Consider the following 21,083-nt stretch of genomic DNA (forward strand, 5'->3'; position numbering starts at 1 on the left):
AATGTCAGTATATCCTTCATGAGATGCGGTGCCCAAAACTGAAGTTCTCCAAATGGGGTCTAACCAAGACTCTTAACTATATTGGTTTATGAATGTTGTTGACTGCAGGCATGAATAGTTATTTCATATTTGTGTACCTAGGTGTGGATTCAGGAAGGCCAACCACAGCCACAGTGAATAGATTTTCAGCTCTGCAACAGTCTTCATCCACAGATAATTTTGATGCGCGAAGGGTTGTGCCCAGGCAAGTTGGTGAAATTAGTACTGGCGGTTTAGCCTTTAAATCTGGTACATAAATATTTAGAATGTTGAGCTGTTTGTATTCAACTACACTGTACACAAGAATAGAAATGCAAATTTAATATTTCTAAAATTATTGCAACCTTGTTGGAATTGCTTACTATATGACTGGAATTGATCATTTAATTAATCATTTGGGAAAAATAAGGAATATATTCACTTTTGCGGAAAATGTGTCTTTAAAAAGTGATGCTGAAGCACTTTGTATTACTGCTTTTACAATGACACTGTACCAGCATATTGAATGTCACACCAGATACAAAACAGTACTTTAAGAATGGAAGTAAACATTTTGAGGTACTTACATAGATTTCCCGGGCAGATATGAAGGATGGAGCTGTCACGTCTGGCTATTTCAGTTACTACAAAATTAGAAATCTGCAGCTATAAAAAAAAAATTGTGTTAAAGTCAGTCCTATATTGGAAAAATTGCTGCATGGTTATGTGGCTAATGCTTAGCTAAGGAGAACCCAGGCTATATCTGGATAAATGGTAAAATGATGCTTTTTTTGTGGGGAGATAAACCCTACTAATCAATTTTACAAGCAAATCTGCCAAAAACTAAAAGCCGTGTGTAATTTGAGTTACAACAATTCTCTAATATTGATTATTTGGGGCAACAGGAGTAGTTCAAGTCGAGATAGAAGTGAGAAGGGTGATCGTGAGCGAGGAGACCGATTTGAAAGAAATGAACGTTCTGACAAAAATGAGAGGAGTGATCGGTTTGAAAGGAGTGATCGAAGTGAAAAGAGTGACAAAAGTGATCGTGTTGAGAAATCTGAGAGAAGTGATCGCAACAGACCTCCACTTACTAAGAGAAGCTACAGCAAAGAAGTAGATGACCGAAGCAGGGAAAGGGAACGACGAAGCTCTCAAGAACCAGTCAGACGTGTAGCCAGCATGACAGAAGAAAGAGATCGAGGACATGCAAGAGATCGAAGTAAAGAGCCTGGTAAGTTACCTGACTGCATTTTTGGAGTTCATAACAAAAAGGATGTTGCCATTCTTGGCCTGTGCAAGCTAAATTCTGAAAGTATAGGCTGTATTTTGTGTTTATTTAATGCACAATACGTTAATTCAGGGATACTATAAAAACAGGCTTCTATTTTATACAGTTACGGTTTTTCAAAGTCATGTGCAGATGTTTAGCCATGTCCTGTTAATAAAGGACTACTTGGTCCTCTACAGGATTCTGCTCCGATTGTGTTTTGAGCTATGTACCTCTTGGGGTTGCTTCTAATGGCAATAAGATTGACAGAAGCCACCTGTAATGTAAATGACTAAATGCGAAGGATAAACTACTTGCATGGTCACTGCACTTTTGGGCCCACCCATTTTTTTGACCTCCTTAGTTCATGGTGTATTTAGCCCGCACATTCCTTTTGCCGTACTCATGCAATTCCTGTCAGTTATGCACAGTCCTGATTAATCTTTCCTCAGATTCAACTCTTTTTGTACGATCTATGCGTGGATTATTGGAATCGCTGTTCCCTGATTGTGGATTTAAACCAATCTGTTGTATCATAAGAACATAAGAAATAGGAGCAGGAGTAGGCCAATCGGCCCCTCGAACCTGCTCCGCCATTCAATAAGATCATGGCTGATCTGATCCTAACCTCAAATTTAAATTCATGTCCAATTTCCTGCCCGCTCCCCGTAACCCCTAATTCCCTTTACTTCTAGGAAACTGGCTATTTCTGTTTTAAATTTATTTAATGATGTAGCTTCCACAGCTTCCTGGGGCAGCAAATTCCACAGACCTACTACCCTCTGAGTGAAGAAGTTTCTCCTCATCTCAGTTTCGAAAGAGCAGCCCCTTATTCTAAGATTATGCCCCCTAGTTCTAGTTTCACCCATCCTTGGGAACATCCTTACCGCATCCACCCGATCAAGCCCCTTCACAATCTTATATGTTTCAATAAGATCGCCTCTCATTCTTCTGAACTCCAATGAGTAGAGTCTCAATCTACTCAACCTCTCCTCATATGTCCGCCCCCTCATCCCCGGGATTAACCGAGTGAACCTTCTTTGTACTGCCTCGAGAGCAAGTATGTCTTTTCTTAAGTATGGACACCAAAACTGTATGCAGTATTCCAGGTGCGGTCTCACCAATACATAGAATCATAGAGTTATACAGCACGGATAGAGGCCCTTCGGCCCATCGTGTCCGCGCCGGCCATCAAGCCCTGTCTAATCTAATCCCATATTCCAGCATTTGGTCCGTAGCCTTGTATGCTATGGCATTTCAAATGCTCATCCAAATACTTCTTGAATGTTGTGAGGTTTCCTGCCTCCACAACACTTTCAGGCAGTGAGTTCCAGACTCCAACCACCCTCTGGGTGAAAAAGTTCTTTCTCAAATCCCCTCTAAACCTCCCGCCTTTTATCTTGAATCTATGTCCCCTTGTTATAGAACCCTCAACGAAGGGAAAAAGCTCCTTAGTATCCATCCTATCTGTGCCCCTCATAATTTTGTACACCTCAATCATGTCCCCCCTCAGCCTCCTCTGCTCCAAGGAAAACAAACCCAATCTTCCCAGTCTCTCTTCATAGCTGAAGCGCTCCAGCCCTGGTAACATCCTGGTGAATCTCCTCTGCACCCTCTCCAAAGCGATCACATCCTTCCTGTAGTGTGGCGACCAGAACTGCACACAGTACTCCAGCTGTGGCCTAACCAGTGTATAACTTGTATAACTCCAGCAATACCTCCCTGTTTTTATATTCTATCCCCCTAGCAATAAAAGCCAACATTCCGTTGGCCTTCTTGATCACTGGCTGCACCTGCATACTAACTTTTTGATTTTCTTGCACTAGGACTCCCAGATCCCTTTGTACTGCAGTACTTTCCAGTTTCTCACCATTAAGATAATAACTTGCTCTCTGATTTTTCCTGCCAAAGTGCATAACCTCACATTTTCCAATATTGTATTGCATCTGCCAAATCTCCGCCCATTCACCCAGCCTGTCTATATCCCCTTGTAGGTTTTTTATGTCCTCCTCACTCTCTACTTTCCCTCCCATCTTTGTATCATCTGCAAACTTGGATATGTTACACTCGGTCCCTTCCTCCAAATCGTTAATATAGATTGTAAAGAGTTGGGGACCCAGCACCGACCCCTGCGGAACACCACTGGCTACTGGTTGCCAGTCCGTGAATGAACCATTTACCCCAACTCTCTGCTTCCTGTTAGATAACCAATCCTCCACCCATGCCAGAATATTACCCCCAATCCAGTGATTCTTTATCTTGAGCAATAATCTTTTATGTGGCACCTTGTCGAATGCCTTCTGGAAGTCTAAATACATTACGTCCACTGGTTCCCCTTTATCCACCCTGTACGTTATGTCCTCAAAAGAACTCAAGCAAATTTGTCAGACATGACTTCCCCTTCATAAAGCCATGCTGGCTTTGTCCTATTAAATTATGTTTATGTTTATCTTGGCCTTCCACGCACCATTGGCATCAGATCCAATAGGTTCTCTGTTTTATGCAAGCTATATGGAAGTTGCATCCAAATAGATTTCTTAGATCCTACTGGGAATGCAATGTTGGTCTTTTAAGTTTTGGGCACACCATTCAAATCTCTTTTGTGGCATTAGTTTCAGCCCTCTGTGTTAGTGAGCTGCTGGCTTTGGTTGTGGATCTGCCCAAATTTAAATTTCCGTGAGGATAATGTAGTATTTGGACTTGAGCTTTTCCCTCAAGAACGTTTACGTTGTGGTTAGAAGATGCCTCTTTGTCAATTGGATGAGGATTGTTGGGTTCACTGCAGATTTGCATGGATGCTTAGTTATGTTCACAGGACTTCAGGAAGTCCCAGCAGTTATTTGACAGATGGAAAGAAAACATTGAGTGCATCAAACAAAGCAGTTTACACTTAAGTGGCTAATGGAGTGTATTTTCCATTATGCTAATCAATGACGAAGTGTCCTAAAGATACCAGTTAAGTGCCATTTTATTTGTTCCACGGTTACTACTTGAGCTGCTTAGGCTTCTGTTGCATGTCTTTAAGGCAGCTGTGTGGAATACCCCCACTCAATCACCAAACATCGATGATCATGTTTTTGACATCTGTTTTGGCGGCAGGAATTGGGTCATCTCAGTTAGGGCCTCCCTCTTCCTAAGATGGGGCAGTACATTAATATGGGTTCCAAGGTGTGAGGGTTGCCTCAACAATGAAGCTAGGATTACCTACCTTATACCATTCTTTAAATAGTGCAATCCCTCATGGACCAAGATCTTTCCCAACCATCCCCTCAAAGCTGAACTAAGTTACTGTTTTATGGTTAGAGAATTTTGAAAAGAAGTAATTCTTAGAATAATGCAAGTCAAAAAGAATGAGCTATTTCACTAATCTTGGGTCTCTATACAGGGTCGGGTGGGGTGGTCCCAATGATACCTGAGCTTTAAAAAAAATTGTTTTTGGTGAATCTCAAGATTGGGTGTGAGGTAGTAGAATGTTGATCTTATAAGGTAAGTAATGATATTATCTTGCGGGTGATTATTTCTGCTATTTCCTGACATTTCAATTAGCTGTGTTCTATATCTTAACTGTGATCTCCTGGCATTGTAGTCAACTGCAAGAGTCAGCTGTTCCACTCACTCAGGCACTAATACTGCAGAATAAAACAGTATGCTGGGTGTATGCATGTCAATGCTCGAGATCAACGTAAGATGACCATTGAATTATGGATGAAATTTGAAAGCATGGTTTCCAGCAGGTTACTTGGGAGTATTCCTGGTTTATTAATAGCAGCAACTTGCATTTCTATACTGCTTCACACATGCATAAAGCTGTTGCGTGCTTTATAGGGTACAGGTCAATAAATGAACGCTGATCAGGAGGCAGAAGGAACTTGTGATGGGGAACACCAAGACAAGCAGTAGATGATGATGTGCCCTGGAAATTAAACATTGTAGTCATCTGAAATGTGGAAAAGCTGCAATATTTCAGCTAAATGTGTTTAAAAACCTTTTCTATTCAATTTACCAGTTAAGATTGAGCCTGTCTCTGTACCTGTGACATCTGATAAACCTGTCCTCTCTGAGGCAGAGTTTGAAAAGAAATCCAAGGCCATCATTGAGGAATATTTGCATATCAATGACATGAAGGTAGGCACAAAGTAAAGCTTGTTAATTATTTTAGTATGTGTGAACAAAATATGGATTTTGCTTAGAGGGCTGTGATGTTTTATGTTGCAGAACTGGTTTCTTGAAAACTAGCTTAGGTTTTCAGTGCTATAGAAAACTGCCCTGTTTATATTACAAGGCAGACTCCTCAGCAGCCAGAGCAATATAGCTGTTTTTGTCACGTTTGTGGGGAGGGGGTGGTGGCAAAAAATGTAATGAAATCAAGGAAGTCATTGGGAATTTGCAGACTAACTGCTGCTACAGAAAATACCAGCGCCACAATGTCTGCAGCCTCCTAATTGGTCTATGAACTCTCCCACTGTTTACTTGATCTAAATTAACCTTTAGCCCTATAGGGGGACATGACCATGCTTTAGCTACAGGATAATATATTTGGTTTTACATGTAATTATAAAACAGCACATTCTCTGACCAACCATAGGAGTTGTGAAGTTTATCATTGGGCATATTTCTAAAACAATAATGTTGCTTAATGTGGAATTTCTGAAAGGAAATTGAAAGCTGATTTCATTTTCTTTAGGAAGCATTGCAGTGTGTACAGGAGCTTGAGTCACCTAAGACATTGCATATCTTTGTTCGAAGTGGTGTTGAGTCAACTTTGGAGAGAAGTGCAATAGCAAGAGAACATATGGGTATGCTGTTGTATCAGCTTGTAAAAGCTGGGACTCTATCAAAGGAACAGTATTGCAAAGGGTAAGTATTGGGCTTTATTAACTTACTAATGTAATCATTTTCAATATCTAGTTTTCCTTTTAACAAAAATTATGGTTAATGAGATCATTGAACTTTTAGATCTGTGACACTAAAGTGTGCAGTTTTTTATTGCCAGTTTACACTGTGCCTGTACCAACTATATACATCACTTTCTATTTTCATAAAGGACCAGTGATAACCTTCAGATTTTCATGCAATGACCATTAAGTAGACATCAATTACATTACTTTTGAAACTGTTCGCATTTTTTGTCCCATAACTATACGTTGCCAAATGTGGCTGATGTCTGGAATTTTTGAATTTGAATTAATTTGGACTTGAAAGAAGTATGTGGAATTAATGCCTACGTGAAGTGTTGGATCTACAAGATTGGTAGACTGGTATGGTATGTTAATATTAGACTACCAATCCTTACACAGATTCATATTTACTTTGTACTGTTACAGAAATTTGACCTAAAATGTTTGTGCTTGTACAGTAACTGTAAATGTCCCTCATTTTAAAAAATATTAAATCCTTAACTTTTGAGACTGTCGGTTAAAGAATATTCCCAAATTCTTAATTTCTCCCTCTTTCTTTACAAACATTTTTTTGAGTCTTTGGTTTTGTTCTTCACAAAGGAGGACACAAATAACCTCCCAGAAATGTTAGGGAACCAAGGGTGTAGTGAGAGGGAGGAACTGAAGGAAACCAGTATTAGTAAAAAAAAAGTGCTAGGGAAATTAATGGGGCTAAAGGCTGACAGATCCCCAGGGCCTGATAATCTGCATCCCAGAGTACTAAAGGAAGTGGCCCTGGAAATAGTGGATGCATTGGTGATCATCTTCCAAAATTCTGTAGACTTTGGAACAGTTCCTACAGATTGGAGGGTGGCAAATGTAACCCCACTATTTAAAAAAGGAGGGAGAGAAAAAACGGAATTACAGACCAGTTAGCCTAACATCAGTAGTGGGGAAAATGCTAGAGTCTATTATAAAAGATGTGATAACAGAACACTTGGAGGGGAGGGCATTAATGAGATTGGACAAAGTCAGCAAGGGTTTATGAAAGTGAAATCATGCTTAACAAATCCACTGGAGTTTTTTGAGGATGTAACTAGTAGAATAGATAGGGGAGAACCAGTGGATGTGGTGTATTTGGATTTTCAGAAGGCTTTTGATAAGGTCCCACACAAGAGGTTAGTGTGCAAAATTAAAGCACGTGGGATTGGGGGGGAATATACTGGCATGGATTGAGAATTGGTCGACAGACAGGAAACAGAGAGTAGGAATAAACGGGTCTTTTTCTGGGTGGCAGGCAGTGACTAGTGGGGTACCGCAGGGATCAGTGCTTGGGCCCCAGCTATTCACAATATGTATCAATGATTTGGATGAGGGAACTAAATGTAACATTTCCAAGCTTGCAGATGACACAGCTGGGGTGGAATGTGAGCTGTGAGGAGGATGCAGAGAGGCTCCAATGTGATTTAGACAAGTTGGGTGAGTGGGCAAGAACATGGCAGATGCAGTATAACGTGGATAAATGTGAGGTTATCCACTTTGGTTGTAAGAACAGAAAGGCAGATTATTATCTGAATGGTGATAGATTGGGAAAAGGGGAGGTGCAACGAGACCTGGGTGTCCTTGTACACCAGTCGCTAAAAGTGAGCATTCAGGTGCAGCAAGCAGTTAGGAAGGCGAATGGTATGTTGGCCTTTATTTCAAGAGGATTTGAGTATAGGAGCAGGGATGTCTTACTGCAGTTATACAGGTCCTTGGTGAGACCACATCTGGAGTATTGTGTGCAGTTTTGGTCTCCTTATCTGAGGGAGGATGTCCTTGCCATGGAGGGAGTGCAACGAAGGGATGGCAGGACTGACATATGAGGAGAGATTGGGTCGACTAGGCCTATATTCACTAGAGTTTAGAAAAATGAGAGGTGATCTCATCGAAACATATAAAATTCTAACAGGACGAGACAGACCAGATGCAGGGAGGATGTTCCCGATGGCTGGGGAGTCCAGAACCAGGGGTCACAGTCTCAGGATATGGAGTATGCCATTTAGAACCAAGATGAGGAGAAATTTCTTTACTCAGAGGGTGGTGAACCTGTGGAATTCTCCACCACAGAAGGCAGTGGAGGCCAAATCATTAGATATATTTCTTAATGCTAAAGGGATCAAGGGATATGGGGAAAAAGTGGGAACCAGGGTACTGAGTTAGACGCTCAGCCATGATCATTTTGAATGGCCGAGCAGGCCTGAAGGGCCAAATGGCCTACTATTGCTCCTATTTTCTATGTTTATATTGAGAGTAAATAGTTTGTAATTAATAGCATTTGTCTATTTTACTTGTGTACCACAGACTACATGAAATCCTTGAAATAGCTGAAGATATGGAGATTGATATCCCACATATATGGCAATATCTTGCTGAACTAATTGTTCACATGCTACTTGATGGAGGCATACCAATGGGAGAGCTTTTCAGGTAACGTTTCAACAGATAATGTTAGCAGCAGCTGGTTTAAAAAATGAAAACTGCGCTAACATGGCATAAATAGAATCATTGTAAATATAAATGAGTATCAATTATATAAAATCATTGAGCTAGTGATGGAATGAATTTGCATTTTAAAATAGCCTTTCAAGCCCTTAGGACATTACAAAGCGCACTTGACAGCCAGTGAATTAATTTTGAAATGTAGCCACTGTTACGTAGGCAAGCATGACTGCAAATATGCACACCAATGCCTCACAAGCAGCAGTGAATTGAGTGATGAGTTAATCTGTTTTGGTGATGGTGGGGTGGGATAAATATTAGGCAGGGCACCACTAACTTCCTTGTTACTCGTCGAATACTGTCGTGGGATCTTTCACATCCATCCAAACAGGCACACTTGGTTTATCATCACATCTGAAAGATAGCACCTCCAGTAATGCAACACCTCACTGGAGTATTTGGGATAGATTTTGTGTCCTGAAGTGGGGCTTAAACCTATGACCTGACTCAGGTGAGAGTGCTACCACTGAACCAAGATGACTGTCAATTTCTGACTGAGTAGTTCCAAGTTTAGTGAGAAGCTCCTGGGATCATTTGTATTTTTTTTGCAAATCCGAGCTGAGCGGTTATTCTATTTCAGAATAATTAAAGGCTCACAGTAGGAGAATATGATGGTGTCATGAGTACTGGGCCAGCAGTTTCTGTTATCCTTTAACTGTGTCAGCTTGACTCAGTAGAACTCTGGGTTAGAAAGTTGTGGGTTCAAATCTCCTGTTGGGATTTCGAGCTCAATCTGAACTGATGCTCCAGTGCAGCGCTGAACTGTTAGAACCGCCACCATTCAGATGAGACTTCAAATCGAGGTTCCTGTTCAGGTGGATGTTAAAGATCCCGTGACACTACCTGAAGAACAGGATGTTCTGCTGGCCAACATTTCTCTCTCGACCACAATTACCAAAAAAACACTGTAGCTGATTATTCATCTCATTGCTGTTTGTGGGATCTTGCTTTGCACAAAATAGTTGCGGACATACAATTCAATGTAAAATTTTTGGAGATAATAGAGAAGTGTAGTAATTTGCTGCATGAATGCAAGTCTCTTTATTCCTTACCATCTGTTTGATACATTCAAAGCCAATTGTGTCAAATAAATGCAGGGCTTAACATGAGCAGGTGTCTACATTTCTTGGATGTAAAGATGAGTTTGGCTGCATGTGGGAGTGCATAAGGTCCTTTAGGCAATGGGCAAGCTGTTGATGATGCAAGGAAAGAAACTTGAGCTAAGGACTGCTACCAAGGGGTATAGCTGTCACACCGTCCTTGGTGCTCTGATTCTTGGGCTTCAATTAGGAAAAATTAAACTGCAATCTTTTTGGGAATGCAAAACTTACTAACAACCTGACTGATAAGGATGGGAAGTGCTTTAAATTGGCCTACTGTTTCACTTTGAATATGCTTTGGTTCTGAATGTACAGATATGCTCTGTACTCTTTAAAAATGCTCAGTCAGATCCTTCATTGGGTCACTTATTAAAAAGCAAGGTTGATATATGGTAATTAAATAATTGAGATTTTGCATGTTTTATGTGAAATTGATGCTAATAAAAAATAAATTTTCTTCTGACAGGGAAGTGGCCAAGCCACTCATCGCCATTGGGAAAGCTGGCCTTCTGCTTGCTGATCTTCTGTGTTTACTTTGCAAAGGAATGGTGAGTTTTTGATTACTGGATGTGAATTGATATTTATTAAAGTTTAATCCTAGATACTATTGAATTATTTTTAATATCCATCAATCTTGCAGAGCCATAAGAAGGCAGGTTCTTTATGGAGAGAGGGAGGTCTGAGCTGGAAGGAATTCCTTCCTGAGGAAGAAAACCTTAACCAATTTGTCACTGAGAAGGTATTTACTATTTGTATCATTTATGCCTGGTCTATCTGAGCCGATGGGGAGGAAGTACACTTGGTACATGCAGCAATTTGGGTGATGTAATGTTGACAGTAGGTCCATCATTGTTGCAGCCAACAACATTTCCTTATACACAGAAGTGCATTGTTATTGCTTGCTGAACTAGTTGCTTGTTTGGGAAATCTGATTTTCTGATGGTTGGTATTCCACTCGAATTTTTCTGACCCTTTAATCAATTTTGAGAGAATCTTTGATGTGTTTCTCTTGTGTACCCAGTCATGCTACTTAGTACTAAGAACTCATAATTTCAGTGTTAGTTGACATATATTTGCACCTTAATATGGACATGTGTAGATTGACTCTTTTAAATATTGAACAGACCTTCTGCAATTATTGGTCCTGAGTAATCCATTTCTTTTGCCAAAAGTGGGGTTAATGTGTGACATGATTTAGATTAGATAATTTACAGAGTGTAAATTGTTTTCAATATTGCCTCCATGTTACAGGTAACAACCAATAACTAGAATAAAGTAGCTATTTTCAGTTTTTAACAGTCTCCTCCTTCTTTAATAGAAAGTAGAGTTTACTTTGGGAAATGAATCTAGTCACGAGGAAACACCAAGCAAAAAAGAAATGTCTTTTGATGAACTGTGTGAACAGTTTGATAAACTGATTAAGGAGAAAGCTGAGAACCAAAGAATATTTGACTGGATTGAAGTAAGTTTATTACATTATGATCTTAATTAGTTTTAATGTTAACAGTTTTATTGAGTGGGGGGGAGTGAATTTGTGTGGTGAGACTCTGATTAGGGGAAAAAAATACGGAGATGAATTAAGAAATCTGTGCAATGTTAAAATCAAGGACGTTAATGATTTTAAGCTATCAGAATTATGCAGAATATTAACATTTTAATTAGATATTGTAAACTGTGCAATTGCTTTCCATAAGCTACACATTGAGTCAAATAATATCCATATTATCTATAGTGCTCAATATTGTAAATACCAATTATATAGTTACATTTTGGGGTTTTATAATTGCAGTATGTATAATTATGCAAAATAGTTGCATGTGTTGGATATACAATATGTAGTGTATATCAACATTTTGACTTTATAAGTGAAATCTTTCTGTTGCAGGCCAATCTTGATGAAAAGCAAATGGTTTCACCACTGTTCATTAGAGCCTTAATGAAATCTATTTGCCATTCTGCTGTTGTATGTAAGTACATTTTTGTTCATTTTTAACATCTAATTTGTGGAGAAACATCCACTGATACTTGTCAACATTTTCTTTCCTTCCTTACATCCCTCTCCTTTCCATTTTAGTTGAAAGCCCTATTCGCGTGGATGGAGTAGTAATCCAAATCAGAGTAAAAGTCCTAACAAAATACCTGAATTCTGACCCCCAGCGTGAACTACAAGCACTCTACGCCCTTCAGGCCTTGATGGTCATATTAGAGCAGCCACCAAGTAAGTACATTATTCTTTGTTTTGTAACTCTTGATTGACCTTCTACAATCTTCTTTCTCCATGCAATTTCTGAGAAGAGTCTTAAAACCAGATTGCAAACTTCCATCAATAGAGTTTTATGGGCATCTGCTCAGTAGTTAGAGAACAGGATGTCAGGCCCCTCTGGGTTTCCTTCCATCCCTGTGGGTGAGCACCTGATCAGTTTCAAAATTTCATGGCAGCACATTTGCGATTTGCAACGTGGTGTGCAATAAATTTTACATGGGGACCTGCATCCTAATACAATCCACATGCATTCAAATTTGGTTCTGTTAGGTCAGTATCAGATCTAAGCTACTTTTGTACCTATGTCATAAATCTGCTTTTGTAATTGCAGGAATGCCTGTTAGTTACTTACAATAACTCCATTCCAGGCAACATGTGTTAGTGACTGATATCACAGGTTCTACCTGACTGGCTGCTAGAGCTTAGAAGATCTGTTCCTCCCAAACCTTGTGCACCAACTGTTTCCTACCATAAAGTGACACCTGCACTTTCATATATCTTTGAGCAAAGGTTTAAAAGGTCACTTTGAGGGATAGAACTTGTACAGCAAAAGATGGTAATGTTACAAGCCCTTCAGATGTCAACAAAAATTATTATGCATTTCATTGAAATTGAGGAATTATAGGTACTGTTTCTAGAAGGCTTTCCTGGTCTACCCATATTGCTCTTTTTGACTCTGTAACCTGAAGCAGCTGTTTACTGTAGATGTTTGTGCTCTTGGTGTTTGGGGTCTCTGTACAATTTTTTCAGTGACAAATCAGAAGCATATTTTCCTTTCTTTGCTAATTTTAGCAATAAAGTAATTAAATGATGTTGCCCGGTACTTTTTAGCTAAATTTAGTGAACAGATGAAAATATAGTTCATGGGTGCAATTAAGAATGGGCATTGTATACTCATTCAGGCAAATCACCTGTGTGCCTGAAGCCTGTGCTAAGATCAGTCAGAATATCAGGTAACTTGAATACATGGTACTTTGCTGCAGTTCCTTTGGATACATGTGCTCTTTGTGCCAATACTTAATCAGATATTGTGTACTGCTCAAACTGAAAATTAGACATTTATTTTCTATATTTTTGCAGACTTACTAAGGACATTTTTTGATGTTTTGTATGACGAGGATGTTATATCTGAAGAAGCCTTTTACATATGGGAGTCCAGTAAAGACCCAGCTGAGCAACAAGGAAAAGGAGTAGCTTTGAAATCTGTGACCGCTTTCTTCACTTGGTTAAGAGAAGCTGAAGAAGAATCAGAAGGCAATTAGAAATCATTATTGACCGAAGTCAATCACACGGCGAATCGCATTAGGCAGATGAGAACTGTCCTTTGAGTTTTTGCACAATCAAGTGCTCGGTTCTGAGAACGTCTATTCAATAAACCCTTGGTACTTCAAGGTTTTATCTATTTTTTAACATCAACAGTTCATGTCTAACAAATATAACTATTTAGAAAAAAATTAGGGCTATTGAGATGGTCCTTAAAATTAGGTGGTTGTCATGGGCATAGGAAAGCGGTGGGGATTTTTGATTTTTAAAAAAGAATGGTGGATACCTTGTTGGTGTTAAATCACCAACGATGCAAACAAATCTAGGGATCCCAGGATATATCACCTTGGCTTCCCTATGCTAGATTTTTTTGGGGGGAGGGGCACCCAGTCCCCTTGACTCCTGTTCTTATGCCTATGAGTTGTATAAAAAGCCTTGAACAAGCCTGTAGTGGATTTTAAAAATCAGTAAGAGTTTAACAGTTTAATTAGACAAAACGTAAAAACAGTACAGTTCCTAGATGATTCTACTTAATGTAGAACAGTTTTAGGACAGTTCTGTAAATAAATGTTTTGCAATATTGCTAATGTAATGCCATGTTATTTCTGCTGTCTTTGATAAAGTGCAGCAGTGTCTCCTGTATTTATAGAATTCCTGAGTTCATAAGGTGCTTGTAATTATCAACAAGAATGAATCCTTCATTGATTACAGTTTAAAATGAATGTGTAAATACTTTTTGCTTTATTAAGTATTTAATTAAAAATTAATGCCTCTTTTCACGTCCAAAACTGGAAAATAAAGAACATATTGCAATGTAAAAATTTCTAGTGTTTAATTCAGCAAGATATTTTCCATCATGATAGAAACCTTTACTGTTCCAACTACATGTAAAGTACAAGACAAGCAACAGGAAAAATAGGTGCATCTGCTCCTTTTAACTGACATTTGAGATCTATAATCCTGAGTCCGCAAGACCACCTAATTCATGCATTGGTTTCAGTATCTCTCCTTATGCTGTTGGTAGAAGTGACATGTTTTGATTTTCCAAGGTTGTAACATGGAACAGGACTTATTTTCCCTTTTTTGGATTTAAGTCTGTTAATGGGTGGATCAGCTCAGTATGATCATGGAATTATTTGAAAAGGTAGCACTAGATAAGCAGTGTTCTGCTTTAGTTAAAATTAAGAGAAAGGCATTGGCATCCTTTAGCTTCAGTTACAAAGCCGCTTGGGAGTCTGCAGCCACTCTTATGCCATTGAAGTGGCTGTCTCAATCTTCCACTGATTTACCAGCAGACTAAACATCAATGAAAGATTCTACTTGCATTGCTTCTAGTTTGTTGCTGATCAGTTTCAGTTCTGCTCAAAACAGTTCCCAATGAGGAATGCTTATGTAAACAGGCTTGTGAACATCTAGCTTCAGTCAATAAGTCTTGCTAATACATTGCCTGTAAATGCAAATTGAGCCTCAACCTATGAATTGCTTTAGCATAGGAAAGTTGCTTAAAATGTCTGAGGAAGCAGTAGAATTCATACTCTTAGCCAAAAATGGTGTGTTTGGGTGTAGAAGTTCTAAAAGACCAATGCCCCAAATTCTTTGTTTTCGATGTGGATGTTAAATGACAAAGGTTCAATGTTTTTGTTCAACCTCCATGTACAGTTGGATGTAAACTAGCATTGCATCAAACACATCGTTACTCCTCCTTGAGTTTTCTCCATTCCACTCAGAGGAGGGTCTGAGCAATGCCCTGGGCTGTTGCTTAACGTTTGAGTATCTTGGTGTTTCAGTATGGAACCTGAAGTCTAACAAGCAGCAGTGGCTTACAAACACCATTCATGATAGCTGGTTTTAGTTTCTTGTCATTTAACTCACTTCATTTTAATAGGTTCACTGGTTGCTTTCATACATACACAGCTATGATCTTAGTAGGTGTAGTTAATATCTTTATCTAGTCAACTAGTCATGTAACATAACTCCAATTTTGTGTTTTTCTTTCAGTCCCAAATTATACCCAAACAAAACATAACTGTATTTGCAATTATATATTAAAGGTCACAAGCATTAACTTGTAACGAAACAACCTCTTCTGCACAATTCACTGTGTTTAATTCTTCTTTCCATGTTTGATTTGTAAAGCATCAAGTTTTCATGTCAACTTATCAAGCCTCTGAATTTCTTCATCCAGTGTAGTTTTCTGGTAGTCTGACTTCTCAGTGCCCTTTTTAACAAGTTTGAAACTGCTATGCTTTTCTATTCTTGCATCCGCAAACCTACCCCGTTAACGTGTAATCAAGTGTCCATTCGTGTGCACGTTTTGGCTATTCTGGACCCAAACCCATTACTTCTACCTCCCTATTTTCCTCTCTTGACTCCAGGCCCTTCTCCCAGTCCTCCCTTTTCTGTTGTCCAGTCATTCTGCTTTTCTTTACTCTCCTCTTGGGTAAATTGTTTCTCATAATTCCTATCCCACTCATCACTACTTCTCTGCTTTACTACTCTTCTGAAACGGTTCCAAGTTTAAACCCCCTTGGATAAGCCCACAGCTACCTGTTGTGCCTCTTCTGGCATTCTCCGAAAGTCCCTGCGAGCTACCTGTCACTGCTTTATTACAAGCAGTAATCCCAAATACCCCATGCTCCCCTCTCACCAACCTTCCTACCCGCTCAGTGTTTACCTGGCCAAAATCCTTTCTGTCCCACTGCCGCATTGGACTCTGCCAGTGGATCCATCTCTGAATTTCTTTCTAGAATGTTCGCTCGCAAAAAGGCCCTGGCCATCCATGACCCTATTGTGGATGATTGCATTGGCATCCTGGCATTGACTGAAACTTGGCCAACAAGTGGCGACACCTTGCCCTTTCCTGAAACCTCCCTATTACGTCCACCACCTCCTACCCAAACCGCCATTATGGTGATCCTTATCAACAAATCACATCTTGATCTCTCCCCAGCTCCTCTGAGCATTTCACCTTGATCCACCTCTCACCCGTCTAAAATTCCTGTTGTCCTCATCCTCGGTGATTTCAATCATCAGCTTAGCTCCCCTTACCCCCTCTCCTGAATTCACTGAGCTGCTTCCCAACCTAAATCTCTCTTCCTCTGCTCCCACGATCTCTATCACAGACGAGGACTTATTTGACCACTTCCTTGTATCACCACCCACATTCTCCTAAACTCTTTATTCCTTCTGTGCATGTCCCTGGAAAGAAAACTCTCCCAAGTCACTTACAATTGCACTTATTGATCCAAAGTGTCTTTGATCCTCCAGCATATACATCTGCAACTGTCCATATGCTTAACCACTCCCTCAAATCCACCTTTGATGCCCTTGTCCCCAGTAAAACCTTAACTCTCATCACGGTTGATTCCCCTTGACATGGCCTGTATCTTTGCTTCCTCAAGTCTTTAGCACTTTTGGCACACAACTGGTTTAGCCATCCATCACCAGATCTGGCTAGACCATATCAAGCACTATTGGGCTGGTCTCTCTGCCAAAATTGTTCACTGCTCCAGGATTGTCCTGCCGAATGTTGCTAACCCCACCCCCGGCTTCTTCACTACCAACCATCTCCTTAAGCCCCTCTCTCCCTTTACCCTCACCTCCAACAAAAAGTGCAAGCAGCTCATGGACTTCTTTATCACCAAGATTGAGTCCATTCAGCTGCTTCTGTTGATTTCCTTCACCTTTCCCACCAAGCCAAACCTCCCACCCCAGCCTAGCCCTGAAGCTGTCTCCTTCTCCATTTTCTCTCCCAGCCCATCTTGTCCATGAGACCCACCTCTTGCTCCCTGGACCCCATTCCCACTAAACCACTGATCACCCAACTTCCCTTCCTGTCTCCCATGCTAGTTGATGTAATTGGTTTCTCCTCGGGCTGTATACCACAATTCCAAAATTGCCATCGTCTCCCTCTTTCCCTTCCTTCCACCAACCCCCCCCCAAAAAAAAAACTTTCTGGACCCCACTTCAATCTCGATTCCTTGAACATGTTGCCTCCCAAATCAGTGCCCATATTTCTTGCAACTCCATGTTTGAATCTCCCTAATGGGGTTTCCGTCCCTGTCACAGCACGGAAATGATCCTAATCAAAGTCTCAAATGACGTCCTCTGACGGAGCATTATCACTCCTAATCCACCTCAACCTTTGCAGCCTTTGACCTTGTCGACTACACCATCCTCCTCCAATAACTTTCCTCCATTGTCCAGCTCAGTGAGATTACCGTGACTTGGCTCCACTCTTTCTTATCTGATTGTAACCAGAATATCTCCAGCAATGGCTCCTCTTTCTGCCCTTGCACAGTTACCTCCAGAGTCCTCCAAGCAACTGACCTTGGCTCCCTCCTCTTCACCTACATGCTGCCCCTTGGCAACCTAATCTGCAGCCATGAGGTCAGCTGCCATCTGTATGCTGATGACACCCAGCTCAACCTCTCCACTACCTCTCCTGAACCATCCACTGCCTCAGTGTTGTCAGACTGCTTGTCCAATATTAAGTCTTGGATGAATTGCAATTTCCTCAAGTTTAACATTGGAAAGACTAAAGCCATCGTCCTTGGCCCCCCGCTGCAAACTCCGTAGCCTTGCCAATGAATCTATTCCTTCTTCCATCAATTGTTTCAGGTTGAACTGGACTGTTCGCAATCTGCATTCTATTTGACCACATATACTCTCCACCACAAGGACCGTCTATTTCTATATCTAACAACACCCGCCTCAGCCCATCTACGACTGAAACCCTCATCCATGCCTTTGTTGCCTCCAGTCTCGACTATTCCAATGCACTCCTGGCTGGCCTCCCATCCTGAACCCTCTGCAAATGTCAAGTCATTCAAAACTCTGTTGCCTGTATCCTATTCTGCACTAAGTCCTGCTCATCTATTACCTTTGTCCTTGCTGACCTGCATTAGTTCCTGGTCTCCCAATGCCGCATTTGAAAATTCTCATCCAACACCAGCTCCATAATCCCCTCTTCCTCCCCCTAACTTTTTTTCTGGCTGGCCTTTTGTGCATTCCTATTCTCTCCCCCCACACCCCGGGAATTCTCACCATTGGCCGTCGTGCTTTCAGCCATCTAGGACCACAACTGAAATTCCCTCTCACTTTTCACTCTTCCTTTAAGGTCTTAAAACCCATTTCTTTGACTAAACTTTTGATCACCCCTTCTAATATCTCCTCCTTTGTCTCTGCATCCAATTTTTGTCAGATTATACCTTTGTGAAATGCCTTGGGATATTTTTCTACGTTAAAGGTGCTACATAAATGCACATTGTTTCAGTGTGTTTTAGTTGATTGATTCTTGTCTGTCACTCCTCTATTGGGCTCACCATAAACATTGTCCTCTTTAATTGGCTTCAGCAGCACTTTGTACAAGCTGCAGCTACATTGCATGGCCTATATTTGATTGGTAGTTAGTCTATCTCCCCTTTTAATCATTGCTTCTAGCTAATTGTCTACATTATAGTAACTGCATGTCAAAGATAAATAATTGGTTGTGAATAGCTTTGGGATGTTCTGAGTTTGTGATGTGCTGTATGGAAAAAAAAAATCAAGTTTGTTTCTTGCATTCTCATTTGCATATCGATCCTAGAACTTGAACGCCCCTTTGCAACGATCCCAGGATTTTGACAGAACTGTTTCATACTACATCACAGTTTTGTGCTGGCATTGCACCCATGCATTAATCTGGTGTTTTTCATACACTTTAGGGGTTGCAGTATCCATCAAGTAGTTCAACCAATGCACTTGGCTGACCTGTCTTGTTCCCCAACTGTGAAAGTTATAAATCACTTCCTCCCTAGTGAATGTCGTTCTCTACTTTTCTCTGGCACTGGATGCAATTAAATATAATTTAAATCTTTGTTTCTATTCTCTCCAATTCTTGAGTAGGTTACCTTTATTCTCAGTAATCCCATTTGTTTCAAGCTTTGCTTTTTGATGCATTTCTCCAGATTCTTGAGTGGTTTCTACCCTCTGGTGTATGAAACCTCCTTTCTCCAAAGCATTTCATAATCTTCTATTTGTTTTTACAGTTTCACAACAATTAACCCATTGTGAGGGTAATGCCATTCTACACTGAGTTAACTGCACAGTTGTAATGACCAATGACTTTTACAACACTTTCCAATTCATAGATCTGTTCCCAAAAAGCTTATGCACTCAGGCCCAACTTTTGATGCCATAGAATGAGCAGAAGTGGGCTTATAAACACTCTACTCAAAAACCTGAGCTTACTGCTTGTGTAGTTCATTGTAATAGGTTTGTATGTTTTAATCATCTCATTGGTCAAACAATTCCATGTAATTCAATTTTAATTTTTTTAAAAATGGCCTGGGAGCCTGGAATTCCCTCCACTTCCTGGCAGTTTTAAGAATTAATCTCAAGGCAAAGTATACTGCCTATTTAAGCTTCTGGGTGTTTTTGAGCCTAGGTTACTATTCTGGACGGCGACATTCCCTTGAATCTGATTTCAGCTGGGAGTGAGAGCTATATATACTAATGATACCTGGCATGGGTTTATGGCAGTTCCTCATCTGAATGCACAATTCCTTCCTAAAATGGTATTGGGTTTTCATTTGGATTAGAAATTTCAGTATCGTTCTTTAAAAATGAGGATTTTTATCTAAAAGGTGACCCATGTCCCTTTTGAGGTATTGTTTACCTTGATGATTGACATCTGAGATCATTTTAAAACTGGTCACATGTCCACAGATTGAATTTCCTTGCAGTAGCAGTGGTCCAATGGCAACGAGATCAGCTAGAAAAGTGTGTGCACCAGGTCATACAGTAAAATCTAGAAAGTTCAACAGGATCAAATATTCCAATATAAGGACAATACAAATTTAGCTTACTGAGTTAGCAACTTATGTGTAAGACCCTGAACTGGCACTTGGATTGAACTGAAAACTGAAATGAATCCTTACTGAATATATCAATCAAGTACAAAGAACAATCTTAATACTTGGCATGTCTTAAATGTTGATTGAATATTTGTTTAGCAAATTAATGAAACTACCCCAAAGATTAGTTATAATACTGACATCTACTGTAAAATATTTTTGCTCATAGTTTATACAAGATGAAATGTAATTAGTGTGATTTTCATCTGTTGCACAATGTTCATTTATTGTTTATGCATGTGAACTGTATTTATATCATAATAACCTCAATTGTGAATATGAACTTGCATTGCTCAGTTATCTGCTCCTTTCTGTGTGGGTAGTGTCATAGTAGATAAAGATCCCTTGCTGCTATGAATACATAAAGGAATGTGAAGCAATCTTCACAGAAAAAATTATATCCTGTAATGTGTTAATTATGTAGAGAGTTCAAACCGTAGCCGTGTCATAGCATGAACTTTTCAGTAAACCTGACATGTTAGATGGTATCCCTAGTTATTGCCTATGATATAAGGCTCTTGCTACCTCTAGTGTTTTTCCAATGACTGAACTAAAGCTCAATTCTTCCAGTGCACCTAGCATTGCTACTTTTGTTTCTATGCTCCTGTGCAAGGGGTATGCCTGTTGGTGGTCTTTCTGAAAAATTCCACTGTTGAAATGGTCTACAAAGCCTATATTCACCTATTTGTACATCACTGTAGCCTTATTTTGCACATGAAACATTTCATTCTTGGATTAAAACAGTGCAGACTAATGGACTGCCAGAGTTTGACCTCTATAGCATTGAAGAAATGTGGCTAGTCCAAAACTGACTATAGCAACACAAGAAGGATTGCTAGTTCTTAAGACAGACCT

The 21,083-nt window shown here is 40.0% G+C and overlaps 1 protein-coding gene across 10 annotated transcripts in view; it reads left to right on the forward strand.

Annotated features, from left to right (window-relative positions):
• eif4g1a (eukaryotic translation initiation factor 4 gamma, 1a) overlaps window positions 1–14,153 on the forward strand; it is a 104,050-nt gene extending 89,897 nt beyond the window's left edge. For all 10 annotated transcript variants that reach the window (XM_067995231.1, XM_067995233.1, XM_067995235.1 and 7 more), the window contains 11 exons: window positions 142–244; window positions 924–1,252; window positions 5,295–5,413; window positions 5,973–6,145; window positions 8,509–8,634; window positions 10,273–10,354; window positions 10,447–10,545; window positions 11,125–11,268; window positions 11,692–11,773; window positions 11,881–12,024; window positions 13,150–14,153. In XM_067995231.1, the coding sequence (XP_067851332.1) occupies window positions 142–244; window positions 924–1,252; window positions 5,295–5,413; window positions 5,973–6,145; window positions 8,509–8,634; window positions 10,273–10,354; window positions 10,447–10,545; window positions 11,125–11,268; window positions 11,692–11,773; window positions 11,881–12,024; window positions 13,150–13,331 (1,583 nt within the window). In that variant the 3' untranslated portion in view covers window positions 13,332–14,153. The remainder of the gene's footprint in view (window positions 1–141; window positions 245–923; window positions 1,253–5,294; window positions 5,414–5,972; window positions 6,146–8,508; window positions 8,635–10,272; window positions 10,355–10,446; window positions 10,546–11,124; window positions 11,269–11,691; window positions 11,774–11,880; window positions 12,025–13,149) is intronic.
• Window positions 14,154–21,083: the final 6,930 nt, after the last annotated feature.

Source organism: Heptranchias perlo, chromosome 13 (genome assembly GCF_035084215.1).
Source record: "Heptranchias perlo isolate sHepPer1 chromosome 13, sHepPer1.hap1, whole genome shotgun sequence".
Classification (NCBI taxonomy): domain Eukaryota; kingdom Metazoa; phylum Chordata; class Chondrichthyes; order Hexanchiformes; family Hexanchidae; genus Heptranchias; species Heptranchias perlo.